The 24,231-nt window shown below is 44.6% G+C and overlaps 1 protein-coding gene across 2 annotated transcripts in view; it reads left to right on the top strand.

Moving 5' to 3' along the window:
* LOC143767517 (uncharacterized) overlaps positions 1 to 24,231 on the top strand; it is a 96,137-nt gene that overhangs the window by 65,460 nt on the left and 6,446 nt on the right. The window contains exons 1-6 of one of the 2 annotated variants that reach the window (XM_077255916.1): positions 309 to 487; positions 4,169 to 4,318; positions 4,448 to 4,627; positions 4,711 to 4,834; positions 4,918 to 5,015; positions 5,644 to 5,734. In XM_077255916.1, the coding sequence (XP_077112031.1) occupies positions 4,241 to 4,318; positions 4,448 to 4,627; positions 4,711 to 4,834; positions 4,918 to 5,015; positions 5,644 to 5,734 (571 nt within the window). In that variant the 5' untranslated portion in view covers positions 309 to 487; positions 4,169 to 4,240. Of the gene's footprint in view, positions 1 to 308; positions 488 to 4,168; positions 4,319 to 4,447; positions 4,628 to 4,710; positions 4,835 to 4,917; positions 5,016 to 5,643; positions 5,735 to 24,231 lie in introns of those variants that run through there. The other variant, XM_077255917.1, reaches the window with a different exon arrangement.

Below are 24,231 nucleotides of genomic sequence, written 5' to 3' on the forward strand. Positions count from 1 at the left end.
CCGTGGAAATTTCTGCAACATGTGCACATAGCCTAAAAAGTTTTCCACCAAAATTGGCATATAAGGGGTTGACTTATATAAAGCCCCTCTGCTGTATGGTATTGTAGAATTTACAATAGCTATCACTCATGTAAGAAGTGAATTCTGGCATTGGACTATACCTATATTTCTCTGCTGTATCTGTGATTCATGAATTGTGGTATGTGTTAAAGGGGGGGCCCAGTGAGACTCTTTCGCCCGGGGCCCTCAAAAACCTGGAGCCGGCCCTGCCAGGGCTGAATTTTAGTCCCAGTCCGGCCCTGTCTCCACTCGCAGAGCCCCCACTAGATGAGGAAAAGGCTAACTCTAAACTGGTAAAGGACTTTAACATTAGGCCCATGTGACCATGTGAGGAGATGATGTCACAGGAGGGGCGGAGCCTCTTCCTCCATTACAAACCTGATACCAGGAAGCCGCATTGTGCTGAGGCTGCAGAGATTACACTGAGGTGATTTGGGGGCACAGAGAAGTGGATATTCCTGCAAGGGGGGCTGCATGTTTGAGGGTCGCACAGGGAATAGGGAGACTTTGTATTTGTTGGATTGGGGTCTGGGTGGCGAAGAAAGGGTCCTGTTACTTATGTGTGGCTGGGGGTCTGCGTGGCGAAGAAAGGGTCCTGTTACTTGTGTGTGGCTGGGGGTCTGCGTGGCGAAGAAAGGGTCCTGTTACTTGTGTGTGGCTGGGGGTCTGCGTGGAGAAGGAGGGGGCCTGTTACTTGCTTGGGGTGTGTGTTGAGAAGTAGGGACTGCTGTTTCTTGTGTGTGGCTGAGTTCTGCATGGAGAAGGAAGGGTCCTGGTATATGCGAGTGGCTGGGGGTCTGCGTGAGGAAGGAGAGGGTCCTGTTACTTGCATGGGGCTGAAGGTCTATGTGTGGAAGGAGGGAGTCCTGTTACTTTCGTGGGACTGTGAGTCTGCATGGGGAGAAGGGAGTGCTGTTACTTGAGTGGGGCTGCGTCCTGCAGGCCTGCATGGGGAACGATGGGTTCCTGTCACTTGCATGGGGCTGCATGCTGATGGTCTGCGTGGGGAAGGAGGGGGTCCTGTTACTTGTGTGTGGCTGCATCCTGCAGGTCTGCATGGGGAACGATGGCTTCCTGTCACTTGCATGGGGCTGCATGCTGGGGGTCTGTGTTGGGAAGGAGGGGGTCCTGTTGGTCTGCATGCTGGGGGGCTGCATGGGAAAGAAGGGGACCTGTCACTTGCATGTGGCTACGTGCTGGGAGTCTGCGTGAGGAAGGTGGGGGTGTAGCTGCTTTCTGGAGGCTGATGTGGGGAAGGGGGTGATGTTTTGTGTGTGGGGAAGGAGGTGATGTTACATGTTGCAGTACAGGATAATGTGTAATGTCACTTGCTTTGGGCTGCATGTGGGGGGGTGTTTTGTATGTAGAGCGCCTTTCCTCATTAATAATATTTTGTGACACAGGACTGCAGGTTTACGCCCCAGCCATCAGGAGGCTCCAAACTGCGTAAAAAGCCTAAAAAATTTAGCCCCCAGCTTTGGCCTTGTGCAGGCCGCACCCGGAGACTCGGTGGCTATCTTTCGCCTTCCCCTGCCTCCTCCAGACACACGCTGGCATCCGGAAGCGGCTTCCTGGCACAAGGATCTGGAGGCATCAGCGCTGAAGACAGCGCTAACCACATCAGGAGTGCCACACTGCAAAGAAGAGATGGGACACAGGATCTGGGTAAGGGAGTGATGCACTATCACTCCCGCACCTCTGCTGTATCCCATACTCTGTAGGAATCCTTTTACAGGGGCACATAGAGGGGTACATCATGTCCCTGCCTAAGGCACCAAAGAAAACTGATAAGACTATTACAGTCTTTTTCACTTCATGTAACTCCTGCCAGTCTGCATTTCCTAAAGCTGAGAGTTCGATGCTCTGCAAAGCCTGTGACCCCAAATACACTCAGGAGCCCCCTGCTGCCACCGAGCCCAGTGTACTTAGTCCCCATGAGTGGGTTTCGTCAATGTTGCAATCCATGGCTTCTCTGGCCAAAGCGATTGAATCCTTCCTTGTTCCTTCTGTGGATCGTGGCATTCACATGACTGACGTAGATGGATCCTCCCCTACAAGGCAGCCATTGGCTAGCAGCAAGCACTCTAGAAACGTACAGGCGTCTAGAAAACAGATCCGTAGTACGTCACCTGAGCAGTCACGTGCTTTAGCGTCCATGAGCTTCGTTTCTCGCTCTCCCTCTCCAGAGGTTTGTAGCGAACACGACGTCTCCTTGGATCCGGATTCACCAGATTTTCAGAAAATGGGGGATTCACTGATTGAGGCTGTCTACCAGACTCTGAAGGTTGATGAAGACTCTGACTCCGTGCCAGATCACGCTGTGTCCTTCAAGAGAAATAATCGCCCTCACAGACCATTGGCCATTCACCCGGAGTTTCGGGCTATAGTTATCAGCACAGGGAGTGACTGGATAAACGCTTCACAGGACAAAGACCTCTTGAGGCGAAGTATCCTTTTTCAGTTGATCTAAGGAAAGATTGGGCTGAATCTCCTGTAGTAGATGCGCCAGTGTCTCGCCTGGCATCCAAAACCCTTCTATCCCTGCCGGATGGATCATCCATTTGCTCTGTCAGCGGTAAATGCCATCACGATCAGAAGGGCCTTATGGTTCAGAGAGTGGAAAGCGGATTCTGCATCAAAAAAGTCTCTGACATCCCTTCCTTACCAGAGTTCCCTTTTATTTGGAGAGAAGCTGGATCAGCCACTGATTGGGAGCATGGAGGAAATGTCTTAGTCAGAAATTCAACTTATGTTCCAGTCCACACAAGATTACAAAATACAACACCTACATGTTCTATCTTATGAGATGTTTCCCCTTATTATCTCCAGTAATTGTATTATTACATAAGATTTTTCTGATATAATAATATAATAATAATTTTTATTTATATAGCGCCAACATATTCCGCAGCGCTTTAAAACTTATAGAGGGGACTTGTACAGACAATAGACATTACAGCATAACAGAAATCACAGTTCAAAATAGATACCAGGAGGAATGAGGGCCCTGCTCGCAAGCTTACAAGCTATGAGGAAAAGGGGAGACACGAGAGGTGGATGGTAACAATTGCTTTAGTTATTTGGACCAGCCATAGTGTAAGGCTCGGGTGTTCATGTAAAGCTGCATGAACCAGTTAACTGCCTAAGTATGTAGCAGTACAGACACAGAGTGCTATTACCTGCATAAAGTGTATGAGAACATGATGCGAGGAACCTGATTATGTGTTTGTTTTTTTTTTCTATTTTTAATAGGCCACACAGGGATAGTTAGGTTAATGCGTTGAGGCGGTAGGCCAGTCTGAACAAATGCGTTTTTAGGGCACGCTTAAAACTGTGGGGATTGGGGATTAATCCTATTAACCTAGGTAGTGCATTCCAAAGAATCGGCGCAGCACGTGTAAAGTCTTGGAGACGGGAGTGGGAGGTTCTGATTATTGAGGATGCTAACCTGAGGTCATTAGCGGAGCGGAGGGCACGGGTAGGGTGGTAGACTGAGACCAGAGAGGAGATGTAGGGTGGTGCTGAGCCATGGAGTGCTTTGTGGATGAGGGTAGTAGTTTTGTACAGGATTCTGGAGTGGATGGGTAGCCAGTGTAATGACTGGCACAAGGTAGAGGCATCGGTGTAACGGTTGGTGAGGAATATGATCCTGGCAGCAGCATTCAGGACAGATTGGAGCGGGGAGAGTTTGGTAAGAGGGAGGCCGATTAGTAGAGAGTTACAATAGTCCAGACGGGAATGAATAAGAGAAACAGTAAGAGTTTATGCAGAGTCGAAAGTAAGAAAAGGGCGAATTCTAGAAATGTTTTTGAGATGCAAATAAGAAGAGCGAGCCAGTGATCGGATGTGGGGGGTGAATGAAAGCTCGGAATCAAGGATAACCCCAAGGCAGCGGGCATGTTGCTTTGGAGTAATGGTGGAACCACACACGGAGATGGCAATGTCAGGCAAAGGTAGGTTAGTAGAGGGAGAGAACACGAGGAGTTCAGTTTTTGACAGGTTCAGTTTCAGATAGAGGGAGGACATGATGTTAGAGACAGCGGTAAGACAATCACTGGTGTTTTCTAAGAAGGTCGGAGTTATGATGTTACATCTTCTTCTCATTCAGGACTCTACAATATCAGATCCTGTCAGTGAAGATCTTCCATATAAGAAAATTTTCCTGATTTACCCATCAAGTATGGATATGGACAGGGACAAGATGGTGGAGAGGATATTACACCTCACCCTAGAGATCCTCTTAAGTCTTACTGGAGAGGTGAGAGATTCTGATGAAGTCACATTACAGCATTCTTATCTATGGGAATAACAGATGGACAGAACTGGAGAGGTGAGGACTCTGGAAATGTTTATAGTGAGATTTATTAATGTGTCTCTCCATAACCAGGGTTACACAGTAGTGAAGAAGACCTCTAGTGAGCACTGTCAGATCCCTGTGTCTGAGGGATGGGGAAGACGCCTTAGCCCAATCACAGGGCCTCCACCTAACCCCCTGATACATGAGGACATCAATGACCAGAAGATCCTAGAACTCACCTACAAGATCATTGAACTGCTGACTGGAGAGGTGACACTGCTGGGAATGCTGGGACATTATACAATAACGCTATGAAGGAATCAGGGGAATGACAGTATCATTGTATGTGTCAGGTTCCTATAAGGTGTCAGGATGTGACCGTCTATTTCTCCATGGAGGAGTGGAAGTATTTAGAAGGACACAAAGTTCTGTACGAGGACATCATGATGGAGGTTCCCCAGCCCCTCACATTACCAGGTAATAGACAGGACTAAATACAAACAGTCTATAATTATTTGTATGTAAAGAATGAATTCAGTCCCTGTATGTGTTTCCTCCAGATCAATCCAGTAAGAGGACAACACCAGAGAGATGTCCCCATCCTCTTCTTCCACAGGACTGTAAACAAGAAGATCCCAATGTTCCTCAGGATCATCAGGTAAATGGAGAGAAGGTGTCATGAGATCTCCCTTATGATGTGTACACGGCTGTGAAGGTCTTGTGCTCAGTATTGTTTTATCCACCAGTATTATATGTTTTGGAAAAGGAAAGGATATGTTTCCAGCACACTGACCAGCTAAAATGAAAAAGTTTATTTGGACATGATTGAAAATAAACAATGGCTTTGTTAGGGCCCTACATGGCCGGGATTCTTATGTTTCTTGTAAAATGTTTGTTTGGTATGTGAGAAAATTCAATATAAACGATAGAACAAAAAATAATAAAACCAACCTGACTAAGGGCGCCTCTTTGCGCCAGAAACACGTCAGGTTGTTTTTATTGTTTTATTTTTAATCATGTCCAAATAAACTTTTTTCATTGTAACTGGTCGATGTGCTGGAAACGTTTGCTGAATGCACCAGCAGGTTTGGCACCCACCAGACACATTTTAGCAAACTCGCTTGGATTCCAGCTGGATACTACCCACGTGGAGACCCCCTGTCCATCCTCCCTGCCTATTATATGTGTTATACTTGTGTAATGAGAACGGTGGAGATGGCAGGATTAGAGCTGATCATAGATGTGACTTCTCCATCTGTCGGTGACTTGTACAGTATTTGTTTCAGGGTGAAGATCTGACCCATATTAATACTACAGAGACATATGTGAGGGGTGATGAGCAGTGTAAACAGGAGAGTCCTACATATGACTACCCAGGTGAGTAGTAACCACTAAATGTAGAGAAGTCACAGATTGTTCTCAGTCACCGGCTGTGGCTGCTTTATCGGTGGTGTAGTCCAGCCATGTCACAATCGTGTGATCACCATTTTGTCTCTAGACCACAACATTCTCCTCAATCCAAAACTGTTCAAATGACTTTGGGCATTAAAAGCCTATTTCTGTAGAACATATAGCCTGGAAGATCCACCTACCCCCTAAAATTAGGAGATGCTGACTGTAACCTGCCCATATCTGTAAACTGCAAAGACAAATAACCTCAAAAGTAGAATGTACTGACAAGTTAAAAAATCGCTTGAAGAAAAATATTATGATGGGCCTGTAACAGAAAGCGGAGGGTAGTGATGCTGTTGGTTTCCTAGAACCCTGATATCTTATTGGATGAATCTACCTTCTCTCCCTTTTGTGCTGCTGAATTTGCTCATATGGTCCCTACAAAACCAGGTCCAGTCTTTCTGGCCGAACTTCACTTTTATGATCGACAACAGTAAATGTGCAGTGAGGCCAAGTGTGAATTTCTGTACAATACCCGCAGAGTTTCCCCGTATCCTGACATTTCAATTTCTTTTAAAACAAAAAATGAAAATAAATTAAGGTGCCGTGCTAGAAAGCAAATTGAGACTAGTGCTGCAAGATCTGCCTTCGTGCAATGTGGCTGGTAAAAATAAAGAAAAAGTCACTTACTGGTGCATGCCCGAAGTTGTTGTTTTCCAATAGTTCAATCCATGCTAGTGAGGTAGATCTTCTGCATACAGTCCAGAGAGGGGAAAGGGAAAAAGACAAACAGTCCAAAGTATATAGGAAAAAACTAACAACTTTATTGTACAAAATATATTAGGAAATATTGCAACAACAGTGAAACACATACATGAATATAAAATGCTAATGACAGGCAAGATCCATTAGGACCATGGATAAGTAACAAGAATGTTTAAAGGTATGTATAGAAACACATAGTAAATACTATTTTAATAAAGGTATGATGTCAGAATAGCATTGTAACATATCATATCATTTATCAAAGAGGCTTGTGTCTATCAGATTGTCTGATGGCTACCATTTAGTTCAAGTAAAAGCCCACTCAAGATTAAATTAGTTATATGGCAGCATATAAATAGTGGCTATATCCCAAGGCAGTAAAGTGCAATAGTGCAAGTAATGGACCATATCTACTATATAATTGTCTAAGGGTCACTTCCATCTGTCCTGTCTGTCTTTCTGTCTGTCACAGATATTCATTGGTCGCGGCCTCTGTCTGTCATGGAATTCAAGTCGCTGATTGGTCTTGCCAGCTGCCTGTCATGGCTGCCGCGACCAATCAGTGACGGCCACAGTCCGGGTAGTCCCTCCCTACTCTCCTGCAGTCAGTGCCCAGCGCCCGCTCCATACTTCCCGCAGTCACCGCTCACACAGGGTTAATGCCAGCGGTAATTGACCGCGTTATGCCGCGGGTAACTCACTCCGTTACCGCCGCTATTAACCCTGTGTCACCAAGTTTTTACTATTGATGCTGCCTATGCAGCATCAATAGTAAAAAGATCTAATGTTAAAAATTATAAAAAAAATAAAAAATCATTATATACTCACCTTCCGCCGCCTTTCCCGCTCCTCGCTGTTTTGAAATGAGCCGGTGCCTGCTCTCTTTTCTCCTGCCTTGGGCAGGCGCAGTGAGCGCTGCCCGTCCTCATATGCAGTCTAGCTGACTGCGCCTGTGTGGCCGCCCTGCCTGTGAATCCCAGCCCCGCAGTGTCTTCTGATTTATTCACACTGCGGGGCTGGGATTCACAGGCAGGGCGGCCGCACAGGCGCAGTCAGCTAGACTGCATATGAGGACAGAGGACGGGCAGCGCTCACTGCGCCTGCCCAAGGCATGACAAAAGAGCGCAGGCGCCGGCTCATTTCAAAACAGCACTGAGGAGGTGGCACCCGGTGCCAAGAAGACTTGAGTGACGGCTGTGTGGCGTCTGCAGCAGGGGGGGAAAGGCCTGCCTCCAGGACTGAAGAAAGGTATTTAGGACAAATTACAAAGCGGATTATTTCTGCCGTTACAGCACCAATAACTAAAAGAGCCACCTTGTCAGAATGCAGCATTACTGCTGCACAAGGTGGCTCTTTTAGTTAAAAACGCCTGAGGGGTGACAGGTTCCCTTTAATAATGGCCCCATAAGATGCTCCATAGAAACATTTGTGCCATACATTGCTGTATAAAGGTTGAGTATGGCCCCATAAGATGTTCCATAGATTATGCCCCATAAGATGCTCCATAGATTATGGCCCCATAAGATGTTCCATAGATTGTGCCCCATAAGATGTTCCATAGATTATGCCCCATAAGGTGCTCCATAGATTATGCCCCATAAGATGCTCCATAGATTATGCCCCATAAGGTGCTCCATAGATTATGCCCCATAAGATGCTCCATAGATTATGCCCCATAAGATGCTCCATAGATTATGCCCCATAAGGTGCTCCATAGATTATGCCCCATAAGGTGCTCCATAGATTATGCCCCATAAGATGCTCCATAGATTATGCCCCATAAGATGCTCCATAGATAATGCCCCATAAGATGCTCCATACATTATGCCCCATAAGATGCTCCATACATTATGCCCCATAAGATGCTCCATACATTATGCCCCATAAGATGCTCCATAGATTATGCCCCATAAGATGCTCCATAGATTATGGCCCATAAGATGCTCCATAGATTATGCCCCATAAGATGCGCCATAGATTATGCCCCATACATTATGGTTAGAAAACCAATTGAAATGACATGGAGTCTTATATAATTATAGAAAAACAAAAAACAAAAAAAGACCTAAAAGATGACTTTTAATATTGATATTTAAAAGTTACAAAAAAACAAGCCAAAAAACTACTAAAATAGCAGGGAATTTTGGAGGGGTTAATCTGATGCTAGATTAACCCCTTTATGACATTAGACTTACTATTCCGTCAAGGTTTTATGGGCCCGTATGACCACCGACGGGATAGTACGTCTAATGCGATCAGCCGCGCTCACGTGGGGAGCGCAGCTGATCGCGGACGGGTGTCAGCTGACATCCGGCACTATGTGCCAGTAGCGGTCACGGACCTCTCCTGGCATATTAACTCCTGGAACACTGCAGTCAAACATGATCGTAGCGTTCCGGCGGTATAGGGAAGCATCGCGCAGGGAGGGTGCTCCCTGCGTGCTTCCCTGAGACCCTCGGTACAACACGATGTGCTCACGTTGTACCGTGCGTCTCCTCCCTGCAGGCCCTGGATCCAAAATGGCCACGGGTCCTGCAGGGAGGTGGCTTACAAGCGCCTGCTCAGAGCAGGCACTGGTAAGCCTGGAGCACTGCCTGTCAGATCGCTGATCTGACACAGTGCTGTGCAAAGTGTCAGATCAGCCGATCTGACCCTATAGTGTGATGTTCTAATAAATACATTTCTTTATCTAAATAAAAATAAATAAAAGTACACATATTTAGTATCGCCGCGTCCGTAACGACCCGACCTGTAAAACTCCCACTAGTTAACCCCTTCAGTGAACATATCACAAAAAAAGAGGCAAAAACAACACTTTAATATCTTACCGCCAAACAAAAAGTGGAATAACACGCGATCGAAAAGACATATAAATATCCATGGTACCGCTGAAAACGTCATCTTGTCCCGCAAAAAACGAGCCACCATACAGAATCATCAGCAAAAAAATAAAAAAGTTATAGTTCTCAGAATAAAGCAATGCAAAAATGATTATTTTTTATATAAAATAGTTTTTATCGTATAAAAGCACCAAAACATAAAAAAAATGATATAAATGAGGTATGGCTGTAATCGTACTGACCCAAAGAATAAAACTGCTTTATAAATTTTACCAAACGCGGAACTGTATAAATGTCCCACCCAAAAGAAATTCATGAATAGCTGGTTTTTGGTCATTCTGCTTCACAAAAATCGCAATAAAAAGCGATCAAAAAATGTCACATGCCCGAAAATGATACCAATAAAAACGTCAACTCGTCCCGCAAAAAACAAGACCTGACATAAACTCTATGGACCAAAATATGGAAAAATTATAGCTCTCAAAATGTGGAGACGCAAAAACTATTTTTTGCAATAAAAATCGTCTTTTAGTGTGTGAGAGCTGCCAATCATAAAAATTCGCTAAAATACCTGCTATAAATAGTAAATCACACCCCCCTTCATCACCCCCTTAGCTAGGGAAAAATAATAAAATTAAACAAAATTATTTATTTCTATTTTCCCATTAGGGTTAGGGGTGGGGCTAAAGTTAGGGTTAGAGTTTGGATTACATTTACAGTTGGGATTAGGGTTGGGATTAGGGTTAGGGGTATGTTGGGGTTAGGGATGTGTTGGGGTTAGGGGTGTGGTTGGGATTAGGGTTAAGGGCATGTTCGGGTTAGGGGTGTGGTTAGGGTTATGGTTAGGGTTGGGGCTCTTGTTACCCTTGGGAAAATAAAAATTTGGGGGGCTAAAAATCATTTTTGTGGGGAAAAAAAAGATTTTTTATTTTCATGGCTCTGCGTTATAAACTAGTGAAATACTTGGGGGTTCAAAGTTCTCACAACACATCTAGATAAGTTCCTTGGGGGGTCTAGTTTCCAATGTGGTGTCACTTATGGGGGGTTTCTACTGTTTAGGTACATCAAGGGCTCTGCAAATGCAACGTGACGCCTGCAGACCAATCCATCTAAGTCTGCATTCAAAACGGCGCTCCTTCCCTTCCGAGCTCTGCCATGCGCCCAAACAGTGGTCCCCCCCCCACATATGGGGTTTCAGTGTACTCAGGACAAATTGGACAACAACTTTTGGGGTCCAATTTCTCCTGTTACACTTGGGAAAGTACAAAACTGGGGGTTAAAAAATAGTTTTTGTGGAAAAAAGTGATTTTTTTTATTTTCACAGCTCTGCGTTATTAACTGTGGTGAAACACTTGGGGGTTCAAAGTTCTGACAACACATCTAGATAGGTTCCTTAGGGGGTCTACTTTCCAAAATGGTGTCACTTGTGGGGGGTTTCAATGTTTAGGCACATCAGGGGCTCTTCAAACGCGACATGGCATCCCATCTCAATTCCAGTCAATTTTGCATTGAAAAGTCAAATGGTGCTCCTTCCCTTCCGAGCTCTGCCGTGCACTCAAACAGTGGTTTACCCCCACATATAGGGTATCATCGTACTCAGGACAAATTGCGCAACAACTTTTGGGGTCCAATTTCTCCTGTTATCTGTTGTGAATTCCGCTCTTGGGCTCCCTCCGGTGGTTGTAAGTGGCACTTTTGTGAGTTCTGCTCTTGGGCTCCCTCCGGTGGTTTTAAGTGGTACTTCTGCTCCTTGGATTTAGTAGTCAGCAGCTGCTTCCACTGATTGCCTTTCTGGCTCGGCTATTTAGCCTGGTTCTATCCTTCAGCCTGTGCCAGTTGTCAATGGTTCCTGGTTGGATTCACATCTCTGCTTGGATTTCCCTGATATTCTGACCAGTTCAGCAAAGATAAGTCCTTGCTTTGTTCTTTTGCAGTCCACTTGTTGTGGACTTAATCTTTCTTCACTTTCTATGTTTTTTCTAGTCCAGCTTGTCAGTATGGATTTATTCAGTTAAGCTGGAAGCTCTGGGAAGCAGATTTACCCTCCGCACCTTTAGTCAGGTGTGGAGATTTTTGTAAACTCTGTGGTGGATTTTTTCTAGTTTTTAATACTGACCGCACAGTATTCTGTCCTGTTCTATCTATCTAGCTAGACTGGCCTCCTTTGCTACATCCTGGTTTGCTCCTAAACCACCAGCTCATAACAGTTATCCTTGGTAAAATAAAACAAATTGGAGCTGAAGTAAATTTTTTGTGAAAAAAAGTTAAATGTTAATTTTTTATTTTTTTTTAAACATTCCAAAAATTCCTGTGAAACACCTGAAGGGTTAATAAACTTTTTGAATGTGGTTTTGAGCACCTTCAGGGCTGCAGTTTTTAGAATGGTGTCACACTTGGGTATTTTCTATCATATAGACCCCTCAAAGTAACTTCAAATTTGATGTAGTCCCTAAAAAAAATGGTGTTTTAAAAATGAGAAATTGCTGGTCAACTTTTAACCCTTATAACTCCCTAACAAAAAAAAAATCTTGGTTCCAAAATTGTGCTGATGTAAAGTAGACATGTGGGAAATGTTACTTATTAAAGGGAACCTGTCACCCCCAAAATCGATGGTGAGGTAAGCTCACCGTCATCAGGGGCTTATCTACAGCATTCTGTAATGCTGTAGATAAGCCCCCGATGTTACCTGAAAGAGGAGAAAAAGAGGTTATAATATACTCACCTGGGTGGTCCCGCTGCTGGTCCGCGGTCAAATGGGTGTCTCAGGTCCGCAAAGTAGCAGCAAAGTACTGCAGTGCGCAGGCGCCGTGCCTCTCCGACCTTACCGGCGCCTGCGCACTGCAGTACTTTGCTCTGCCTCAACAGGGCAGACAAAGTACGCCTGCGCCGGAGCAGCGGTGTGAAGACCAGAAGAGGACGTCATGGAATGAAGATGGGAAGCGCTGTACCGGACCTGAGACACCCATAGGAGCGGGACCGCCCATGGGTGAGTATAATCTAACGTCTTTTTCTCCTCTTTCAGGTAACATCGGCGGCTTATCTACAGCATTACAGAATGCTGTAGATAAGCCCCTGATGACGGTGAGCTTACCTCACCATCGATTTTGGGGGTGACAGGTTCGCTTTAAGTATTTTGTGTAACATATCTCTGTGATTTAAGGGCATAAAAATTCAAAGTTGGAAAATTGCGAAATGTTCAAAAATTTCGCCAAATTTCCATTTTTTTTCACAAAAAAACATAAGTCTTATCGAAGAAATTTTACCGCTATCATGAAGTGCAATATGTGACGAGAAAACTTTGTCAGAATCATCAGGATTCGTTGAAGCGTTCCAGAGTTATAACCTCATTAAGGGACTGTGGTCAGAATTGTAAAAATTGGCCCGGTCATTAATGTGCAAACCACCCTTGGGGGTAAAGGGGTTAATAAGCCCAACTACACACACAGTATATGTGTCCGTAAAAGACAAAAATGGTCAGACTTTTGATATTACACTATGCAAGGAAAACGGACTTTGTGAGGATAGATAGTGCCTTCCCCTAAGGCCGGAGACACATTGCTGCGAGATACGGCCGAGTCTCGCTGGTTAAAAGCAAGCTGTGGCACCTGCACTCCGGAGCGTAGCGTGCGGCTCCATGTATTGCTATGCAGCTGCACGCTCCGTTCCGGAGTGCAGGTGCCACAGCTTGCTTTTAACCAGCGAGACTCGGCCGTATCTCGCACGAGTGTGTCTCCGGCCTAATAAAGTCCCTTCCTTGCAGCGGAGGTTGGCACCCTGGGGAACGATATGGCACCCCCGCTCAACGTCGACTAGCCCTAGGAGACCCTACCAAGGTATCCCTACCAAAGCCACCACCAAACACATAAATGGAAAGTCCTGTTAGTGCCAATATTGTTGATCTGTATGTGCTTATTAGAGATTATTACTGAGTCACTTTATTTGAGACTTCCATAAAATTAGCTATAGATTAGCATAATATCTTGCGATGGTGTTCTTATATAAGAGAAGAGAGAATACAGATCAACAGATGTTACAAAAAATTATCTAATATTTATAGACATTTATATAGTGTTCTATCATCCTGATGGATCACCAAGCTATATAGCAGTTCAATAGACATATCGTGCAAGTTTCTGGATGATCAAACAATTCATAAATACAATGACAGAAGGTTCTCTGCACTGTTATCTAGATATCCAATCAAAGAAAATGAGCTAGATACGTTCATATACAGGCATATGGGCATTCATGAGAAAAATATATCTAATGGCCAAAAAATTAGAACTTGATGTGCACATTGAAACATACAGATACAGATAGTATATGATTAATAACCACAGGGTGCGATTCTTGCATTAAATACAGCTCTTTATGTATCCCATAGGTCAAAGCAAACAACTATATAGACATCAGAATAAATAACCAGCCCAACAGCACATGCGTGCAACCATAGCCATAATAGAACAAACTTATCTTTAGGGGATTAATGCCCCATCCTGACGCGTTCCCCCCGCATGGCTATCAAGAGGGGTTCATCAGGGGAATGCCGATAGTGCAGCATCCTGCTACCTAGACCAACGCCTACTAACAGCACTTTCCATTTATGTGTTTGGTGGTAGCTTTGGTAGGGATACCTTGGTAGGGTCTCCTAGGGCTAGTCTACTTTGAGCGGGGGCACCATATCGTTCCCCAGGGTGCCAACCTCCACTGCAAGGAAGGGACTTTATTAGGGGAAGGCACTATCTATCCTCCCTAGTCCATTTTCCTTGCATAGTGTAATATCAAAAGTCTGACTATTTTTGTCTTTTACGGACACATATACTGTGTGTAGTTGGGCTTATTAATCTAGCATTGGATTAAACCCTCCAAAATTCCCTGCTATTTTCGTAGTTTTTTGGTTTAGTTTTTTGTAACTTTTAAATATTATTAAAACTCATTTTTTAGGTTTTTTTTTGTTTTTACATTTTTCTATCCATACATTATGCCCCATAAGATGCTCCATACATTATGCCCCATAAGATGCTCCATACATTATGCCCCATAAGATGCTCCATACATTATGCCCCATAAGATGCTCCATACATTATGCCCCATAAGATGCTACATACATTATGCCCCATAAGATGCTCCATACATTATGCCCCATAAGATGCTACATACATTATGCCCCTATATAAATAGGAGAAAAACTGGAGTAACCAATAAATAAGTAAGAAAGTACAAAATTTATTTCAAAAAATCAAAGAAAAACACATATAATAAAATTGTCAATCAGGACAAGGACACTGAAGTACATAAATTAGTGAGGTGCACATGGGAGTTCAGAGATAGTACATCTATCTAATTTACATCCACAGAAGCAGCGGGAGCTCTATAGCAAGGTTTGAGACCAAATAGTCAGGGTAAATCAACAAAGATGAAGCCCAGCTGAAAATCCGCAGAATACAGGGACTGTATCATAAATTGAAGGCAAAACTTACCAGGCCCAGTGCACGACACTACTCAGATGGTAATAAGCCCCAAATGATGGCGGGGTCACCTGCCATCATTTGGGGCTTATTACCATCTGAGTAGTGTCGTGCACTGGGCCTGGTAAGTTTTGCCTTCAATTTATGATACAGTCCCTGTATTCTGCGGATTTTCAGCTGGGCTTGATCTTTGTTGATTTACCCTGACTTTTTGGTCTCAAACCTTGCTATAGAGCTCCCGCTGCTTCTGTGGATTTTTACATTGTTAGATAATACTTGGGCTTTATTTATTGTGCTTTATTCTTGGCTCTACTTACCCAGCACATGGACAAACATTCAAATGTAAATTAGATAGATGTACTATCTCTGAACTCCCATGTGCACCTCACTAATGTATGTACTTCCGTGTCCTTGTCCTGATTGACAATTTTATTATATGTGTTTTTCTTTGATTTTTTTTTAAATACATTTTTTGTACTTTCTTACTTATTTATTGGTTACTCCAGTTTTTCTCCTATTTATATAATTATATTACAGAGTCAATAAAATATCGTGAATGTGGGTTGATACTACTTAGTATCCCCACTTTTGGCATATTAAATATGCAATGGGGTTTTTTTCTTCTGTGTCTATACATTATGCCCCATAAGATGCTCCATACATTATGCCCCATAAGATGCTCCATACATTATGCCCCATATGCTGTTGCTGAGATTAAAATAAAAAAATCACATACTCTCCTCTCGTCGCTCAGGCCCCCGGCACTTGTTATAGTCAACTTCCCCGTTCCGCCGCGCGCCGCTCTGTCTTCCGGCTCTGACTATTCAGGCAGAGGGCGCACAATACCTACGTCATCGTGCCCTCTGACCTGAACAGTCACAGGCAGAGGACGCGGAAGACGGAGTGGCGCCGGAACGGGGTCAGGTGAATATCGGAATGCTCACCCTCCCCTGTTATACTCAGCTGCTACCGGTGAGGTCCCTGGCAGCTTCTCACTGTCAGATGTCAGATGGTCTCCGGGAGCCAGCAGCGTCTTCCTATGTTCAGCGGTCAGGTACCGCTCATTAAAGTATTGAATATGCGTCCATATTCATTACTTTAATGAGCGATACCACGTGACCGCTGAACACAGGAAGCGCTGCCCGGAGACCATCGGAGATGCAGGGACCATGCCAGGAGCAGGTGAGTATGTGACAGCCACAGCTCCCCCTCCCCCGCCGACAATGACTCGAGTATAAGCCGAGAGGGGTACTTTCAGCCTAAAGAAATGGGCTGAAAATCTCAGCTTATACTCGAGTATATATGGTATATAATATGCAAGCATACCGGAAGGTAGCACTGCCGCGGACTGGAAGTGAGGCATCCGTCACCTCAGCAACCACGACGCCAGCCGGCACCCACGTTTTGTCGGATGTATGTGTGAGATGGATGTTGAGATCATTGCTGTTCAGACCAGTCAAAAATTCATGTAACTCCAAAGGGGTACCCTGCCAGATCAAGAGAATGTCATCAATGTACCGCGTCCAAGAGAGGACGAGGTCCATCGACGCCTGTTTTTTATTATAGGTCATTACTGTTTGTCTATTAACTATGTCGGATATGCATTTTGTATCATGTGACAGAATGTTAACATTCTCTACCATCCATGCAAATGTGCCACCATTTGGGACAATAAATGGACTCTCAATATGCATGACATCAACTCCATATGGATGAAGTTGTTGCAACACCATGTTATTTCTCTTGCTCTGGACATATGTGGAATTATATACTATTTGATAATTTTGCTATAATCCCATCATAATGATATGTAACTGTGGGGTATTTGTGATATATGTCTGGGACTTTGTATGATGCTACTGTTACTCTCTCTAACGGTTATTAGATCTAAAGCATGGTGAGGCTCAAGAGTGAGATATGGAGAGAGATAGATACTTCTAAAAGATCCCCACGTTAAATCAATGACATTGTTGTGGCACTGTTATATGGTATATATTTATGTCCATCTGTCACAAGTCGATAGCGCTGCCGCGGGCAGTACGCATGCGCGCCTTGTCTCCGCCATCCCCACCGACTTCCCGTGTCTCTATGCAGCCCGGGGCATCAGGTCACGTGGGGCATTGCGTGTTCCTGAAACCTCCTGCTGCATGACATGGGCGCCAGCTGGGGTCGCGGTTGCCGAGGTGACCGATGCGTCACTTCCGGTCTGCGGCAACGCTACTTCCGGGACGCTCGCGTGTGTGTGTATGCATGTATATACAGTACAGACCAAAAGTTTGGACACACCTTCTCATTTAAAGATTTTTCTGTATTTTCAGGACTATGAAAATTGTACATTCACACTGAAGGCATCAAAACTATGAATTAACACATGTGGAATTATATACTTAATTTCAGGTGTTTCACACGTTTTTGTTATGTCTTATAATCTAGGTTCTTCAAAGTAGCCACCTTTTTGCTTTGATGACTGCTTTGCACACTCTTGGCATTCTCTTGATGAGCTTCAAGAGGTAGTGACCAGGAATGGTCTTCCAGCAACCTTGAAGGAGTTCCCACAGATGCTTAGCACTTGTTGGCCCTTTTGCCTTCACTCTGCGGTCCAGCTCACCCCAAACCATCTCGATTGGGTTCAGCTCTGGTGACTGTGGAGGCCAGGTCATCTGGCGTAGCACCCCATCACTCTCCTTCTTGGTCAAATAGCCCTTACACAGCCTGGAGGTGTGTTTGGGGTCATTGTCCTGTTGAAAAATAAATGATGGTCCAACTAAACGCAAACCGGATGGAATAGCATGCCGCTGCAAGATGCTGTGGTAGCCATGCTGGTTCAGTATGCCTTCAATTTTGAATAAATCCCCAACAGTGTCACCAGCAAAGCACCCCCACACCATCACACCTCCTCCTCATGCTTCACGGTGGGAACCAGGCATGTAGAGTCCATCCGTTCACCTATTCTGCGTCGCACAAAGACACAGTGGTGGGAATCAAAGATCTCACATTTGGACTCATCAGACCAAAGCACAGATTTCCACTGGTCTAATGTCCATTCCTTGTGTTCTTTAGCCCAAACAAGTCTCTTCTGCTTGTTGCCTGTCCTTAGCAGTGGTTTCCTAGCAGCTATTTTACCATGAAGGCCTGCTGCACAAAGTCTCCTCTTAACATTGTTGTAGAGATGTGTCTGCTGCTAGAACTCTGTGTGGCATTGACCTGGTCTCTAATCTGAGCTGCTGTTAACCTGCGATTTCTGAGGCTGGTGACTCGGATAAGCTTATCCTCAGAAGCAGAGGTGACTCTTGGTCTTCCCTTCCTGGGGCGGTCCTAATGTCAGCCAGTTTCTTTGTAGCGCTTGATAGTTTTTGCCACTGCACTTGGGGACACTTTCAAAGTTTTCCCAATTTTTCGGACTGACTGACCTTCATTTCTTAAAGTAATGATGGCCACTCGTTTTTTTTTACTTAGCTGCTTTTTTCTTGCCATAATACAAATTCTAACAGTGTATTCAGTAGGACTATCAGCTGTGTATCCACCACACTTCTGCACAACACAACTGATGGTCCCAACCCCATTTATAAGGCCAGAAATCCCACTTATTAAACCTGACGGGGCACACCTGTGAAGTGAAAACCATTCCCGGTGACTACCTCTTGAAGCTCATTAAGAGAATGCCAAGAGTGTGCAAAGCAGTCATCAAAGCAAAAGGTGGCTTCTTTGAAGATCCTAGATTATAAGACTTAATTTCAGTTGTTTCACACTTTTTTGTTAAGTATATAATTCCACATGTGTTTATTCATAGTTTTGATGCCTTCAGTGTGAATGTACAATTTTCATAGTGATGAAAAATCTTTAAATGAGAAGGTGTGTCCAAACTTTTGGTCTGTACTGTGTATATATATATATATATATATAGTCCAGCATGTCTTAATACACTGCACACCCTGAAGAAGGTGCCATCCGAAACACGTGTAGGGGCGGACAGGAAGATCCCCTAGGTCCTTACTGGTGTTATCCATTAGGTATGGTATTTAATAGGTCTATCTTAGTAGATCTCACCTTATATACAGTATATGGTCCATTACTTGCACTATTGCACTTTAGTGCCTTGGGATATAGCCACTATTTATATGCTGCCATATAACTAATTTAATCTTGAGTGGGCTTTTACTTGAACTAAATGGTAGCCATCAGACAATCTGATAGACACAAGCCTCTTTGATAAATGATATGATATGTTACAATGCTATTCTGACATCATACCTTTATTAAAATAGTATTTACTATGTGTTTCTATTTCTATACATACCTTTAAACATTCTTATTACTTACCCATGGTCCTAATGGATCTTGCCTGTCATTAGTATTTTATATTCATTTATGTGTTTCACTGTTGTTGCAATATTTCATAATATATTTTGTACAATAAAGTTGTTAGTTTTTTCCTATATACTTTGGACTGTTTGATCATCTTTTTTCCCTCTCTGCTTATGTAAGTTGACGATTTGTGCATATTTAGTCCAACTACCACATTGGTGTGGCATTTGCCTTATACTATGTTCTAGATAAATAAATGTAAGGATAACCAATTGTCACGCAGTCCTTCTCCGATACCACACAATCAACAGAGCAAGAGAATAGTGAACAATTCCAAAAGCTTTATTTAGGCAAAAACACGAAAGGTCCATATATGATCCACCACACAAAGGATAAGATAGTCCAGAAGCCGAATGCAGTTCAGTAACCGGATAAATGTCCAAGGAGATGAGAGTCCAATAATCCAGCAGACAGAGGATTAAAAATGGTCCCTATGATTCCCCTTCTCTCTGAGGTGCTGTGTTCATATCATCATTCCACACAAGACTGATCTGTGTTTCACGTCCCTGATTTTTTAAGTCTCCCTCATTCACAGGTTAGGGGGGTGGGTCGCAAGGGCTCATTGTTTCAACAAGCTAGTTCAATATGTCATTAACATATTAGCAAACAACATTAGTCACTAAGGCCATGTGCACACGTTCAGTATTTTTCGCGTTTTTTTCGCGTTTTTTCGCTATAAAAACGTGATAAAAACGCGAAAAAAACGCTAACATAAGCCTCCCATTATTTTCAGTGTATTCCGCATTTTGTGTGCAAATGTAGCCTTTTTTTCCACGAAAAAATCGCATCGCGGAAAAAAAAGCAACATGTTCATTAAAATGCAGAATTGCAGGGGATTCCGCACACCTAGGAGTGCATTGATCTGCTTACTTCCCGCACGGGGCTGTGCACACCATGCGGGAAGTAAGCAGATTATGTGCGGTTGGTACCCAGGGTGGAGGAGAGGAGACTCTCCTCCACGGACTGGGCACCATATAATTGGTAAAAAAAAAAAGAATTAAAATAAAAAATAGTCCTATACTCACCTTCGATGTCTTCCCGCCTCTCCGCTGCATGCTGCCGCTTCGGTTTCTATAGCTGGTGTGCGGTGAAGGACCTGAGATGACGTCACGGTCTTGTGATTGGTCGAGACCAGTCATGTGACCGCTCACGTGACCGCGACGTCATGGAAGGTCCTGAACCACACCGGCATCTATAGGAAGGGACGCCTGCAGGTGAGTATAACCATTTTTTTTATTTTTTTTATTATTTTTAAACATTCTATCTTTTGCTATAGATGCTGCATAGGCTGCATCTATAGTAAAAAGATGGTCACACTTGTCAAACGCTATGTTTGACAAGTGTGACCAACCTGTCAGTCAGTTTTCCAAGCTACAGATCGCTTGGAAAACTTTAGCATTCTGCAAGCTAATTACGCTTGCAGAATGCTGAAAAAAACGGAAAAAAAACGCAAAAAAAAAAATGCGGATTTCTTGCAGAAAATTTCCGGTTTTCTTCAGGAAATTTCTGCAAGAAATCCGGACGTGTGCACATACCCTGACCCTGTGGAGAGATAACAGTACAGGACTGTGGGGGCTGATATCAGATGGCAAATAACAACTCATCCTACAAGAGAACACCATAATAATCAGTAAAATATAAATATACACAAAATGATACCCATATAACATATCGCACCATCACACCAATGTTATTCATAAGCTATTTGTGCATACAGTCCAGAATAAGGGAGGGTCCTCCCGTTAGCAAAAGATTCCCCCTCACACTCGTACCTGCATTGTCCGGCGGTGAGCCTCACCCGAATGGCGCCGCCGTGTAGTGGCTTAGCGAGCGGGGGCGTGGTTTAGCGGTGACGTCACCTGCCCATACTGACGGACACAAACAGGGGGTTGATTGCTCTTTAGGCAGGGCTGCACACGCCACCTGCTAAGGTGCCAGCGGCTTTCCAATAGCATTTTATTAAGTTTAAGTGCAAATGTGACTTTGTGTATCAGTAAAATTCTTTCAAAACCAACTTACGTCAAACAGGATCACGATAAACTGCATAAAATGCATTACACCTGTGTCATGATATATCGCTAAGCTGTGCGTGACTGGTGGCTATAACATACATTTATTCACGCCTGCAGGAGATGTGTTGGCGTAGCTCACTCCCTGGTTTCATGGATTTACTCCACGTCATAAATTCCATTATGTATTCAATCCTAAGAAATTCAGATTACTGCACAATCTCTCCTAAAATGGGGGCACTAATACTTTCTCTATTCTTATCTTTGACTATCTAATATTTCTTTTTGAAACTCATCTGACAGAAAATATTGGCCCTTATGATAGTTTAGTTTGCCAAAAACCGTCATGGTCTGTATGAAGTTTTATCTAGTGCTTCTGTGGTTAATCTTGTTGGCCTCTCTCTGGCTTTGGGAGGGCTTTAAAAAGCCTCTCTTGGGCTGTCTGTTTGTCAGTGATACTCCTGCCCTCGGCTGAGTTAGTTGACCCTTGAGTGCTTGTGTCTTGTGAATGCTTTTGTGTGATCCCCCTGTTTCTGACCTGGTCTGTTCCTGTTTTGTTCTTGCCTGCTGATTCTGTACTATTTGTTGTTTGCCTGGTATTGACTCCTGCTTCGTCTTGTGACTGCCCATTTTGCCTGTTCCCCTGATACCTCCGTCGCTCTCCCGGTATCTGACTCTTGGCTTTGACCTGACCATTCTCTTGTCTCTTGTTCTGAGTCCCCGCTGATCTCCCGGCACTGACCTCGGTTCATTTAACTTCCCCTCGGCCCAGCCGGTCCCCGCCACTCTCCGATATCTTCTCCAGGGCTCGCCGGTTGGCTCCGCCCCTGACCCTCCCTCTACAGTCACGTGACGCAGGACTTGCACACTTGCGGTCATGCCCGTCCCAGTAAACCCTCCATGCACTAAGAACCAGGTAACCCAGTACCCAGGTTGGATACGTGTACTGATCCAATCTGTGCATCAGTCACGGTGTTCCTGATACACCAAGTCCATTCTGTAATTACTCCAGAGAGGTTTCACCACTAGTTACTAATTTTTTACTGATGAAAACTGTTGAGTTTGATCATTTCTTTAAATGTGTTATTGTCTATAGTCACAGTTTTTGACTACAATAGCTAGTGTCCAAGATACTCTGATAACCGTTTTCCACAGCCAGTTTTGTGTTCCTAATCAGGGCCCATTTTTCAAATCTGATGTGTGTCGCTTTATTTGGTGATAATTTTAGAATTCTATACAAAATATAAGCCCCAATTTCTCGGTCCCCCATGACAGCACTACGGAGAGAGGGGTCCGCCCTTCAGGGACAGGAAACCTACAGATAAAAGGGCGGTACCTCTCCCTCGCATCAGTTGGTTTCCTGTCCCTGACGGGGAACCTCTTCTTGGTGGTACCTGAGAAGCCGTATCACGGACCGGGACCGGGCAGTCGAGTTCCGGCAGCGAGGAGGCTCCTGCCGCGGCTTGTCCGGCACCCGAAGCCGCCACCGCTGGAACCGAGGGGTTCTTCAGGGTGTGCGGGGGAGAGAACGTCGCCCGACTCTGAGGAAGACGGGGCGCTGGTCACCCGGAGCTCCTGTGCCGGCTACCGCACGCTCCGGGTGTAGAAAGATGGCCGCCGCTCCGGAAATGCGGCAATAACTTCAGGGTCATCTCCGCGCGCATGCGCGGTAATCTCCTCTCCCGGATGGATGTGCGCAGGACCGGAAATGCGGTAGAACGCTGGAGGTGGCACCGGATTCAAATAGGGAGATGGTGCACACATAGTTGTCTCACTATCTCCCTGTAACCATGGAGGACAGCGATCCACAGCAGCAACTGCAGCCCAGGCAGCAGCACCATAAGAAGGTGGACCCTAAGAGTTCCAGAAGAAGTGGGTCTAGCAGTCAGTCCACGCAGCGCAGCAGATCTGCTGCAAGGACTAACTCCCCTCCTCAAGAGACTCCTCTACCAGACCCGGGCCCTCCTCCAGAACCGGTACCTGCCCCACATCCGAATGGTGAGTGATCTCCGTGAAAGTACATATTTTATAATGGGGTTCCCTTTTCTCCCTTACTAGGGTAAGAAGAGCCTGGAGAAAAAGAAAAATAGGGCCTGCCCCACCTGTAGCAAAGCTTTGCCGGTAACCTGGAGCAAAAAGCTTTGTAAATCATGCATTCAGCGTTTATTGTGTGAAGAGACCCCTGATTTCGCATCTGAACTTAAAACTATAATTAGATCTGAAGTTCAGAATGCCCTGTTATCTTCCAAAAAAGGGAAGGATAAGGTGAAGGAGACGGTATATTCCCACTCTGTCCGATCCTCATCTGAGGACGTGGATTCTGACGATTCTAAATCCTCCCTATCTTCCTCCGATGAAGATTCGGGCCGTCATTGCTTCCCACTAGAGGAAGTGGACGCTCTAGTAAAAGCCGTCAGAGCCACTATGGGGGTTGAGGATCCCAGACCCGATAAAACGGCTCAAGATGTAATGTTCGGAGCTCTGGGACAAAAAAAGCGGAGAACTTTTCCATTTAATTCCAATGTCCAGACACTGATCAAAAAAGAATGGGAGAAACCGGACAGGAGAAATTCTTCAGTGCCCTCGCTTAAAAGGAAGTATCCCTTTGAGGACGAGGCGTCCACTTCTTGGGACAAGGCACCAAAATTGGACGTAGCAGTGGCCAAAGCCTCGAAAAAATTTGTGCTCCCATTTGAGGATATGGGCGGTGCATCGTGCTCTTCTATCTTTCCTAACCTACATTCGGGGACATCAGGTCCGAATTTTCTCGGACAACATAGTGACAGTAGCATATATAAATCACCAGGGAGGAACAAGGTCTCTGTCACTGAGTTCCTCCGCCAAAATTATCAGCCTTGCGGAAAAAAATCTACTATCCCTTTCTGCGCTACATATTCAGGGTTCAAAAAATGAGAAAGCAGATTACTTGAGTCGAACCCAGTTGAAACAAGACGAGTGGTCCCTGAATCAGTCTATCTACAACCAGATCACAGGAATGTGGGGAACTCCAACAATAGACTTGTTCGCCAATTGCA

Source organism: Ranitomeya variabilis, chromosome 4, assembly GCF_051348905.1.
Source record: "Ranitomeya variabilis isolate aRanVar5 chromosome 4, aRanVar5.hap1, whole genome shotgun sequence".
Lineage (NCBI taxonomy): Eukaryota > Metazoa > Chordata > Amphibia > Anura > Dendrobatidae > Ranitomeya > Ranitomeya variabilis.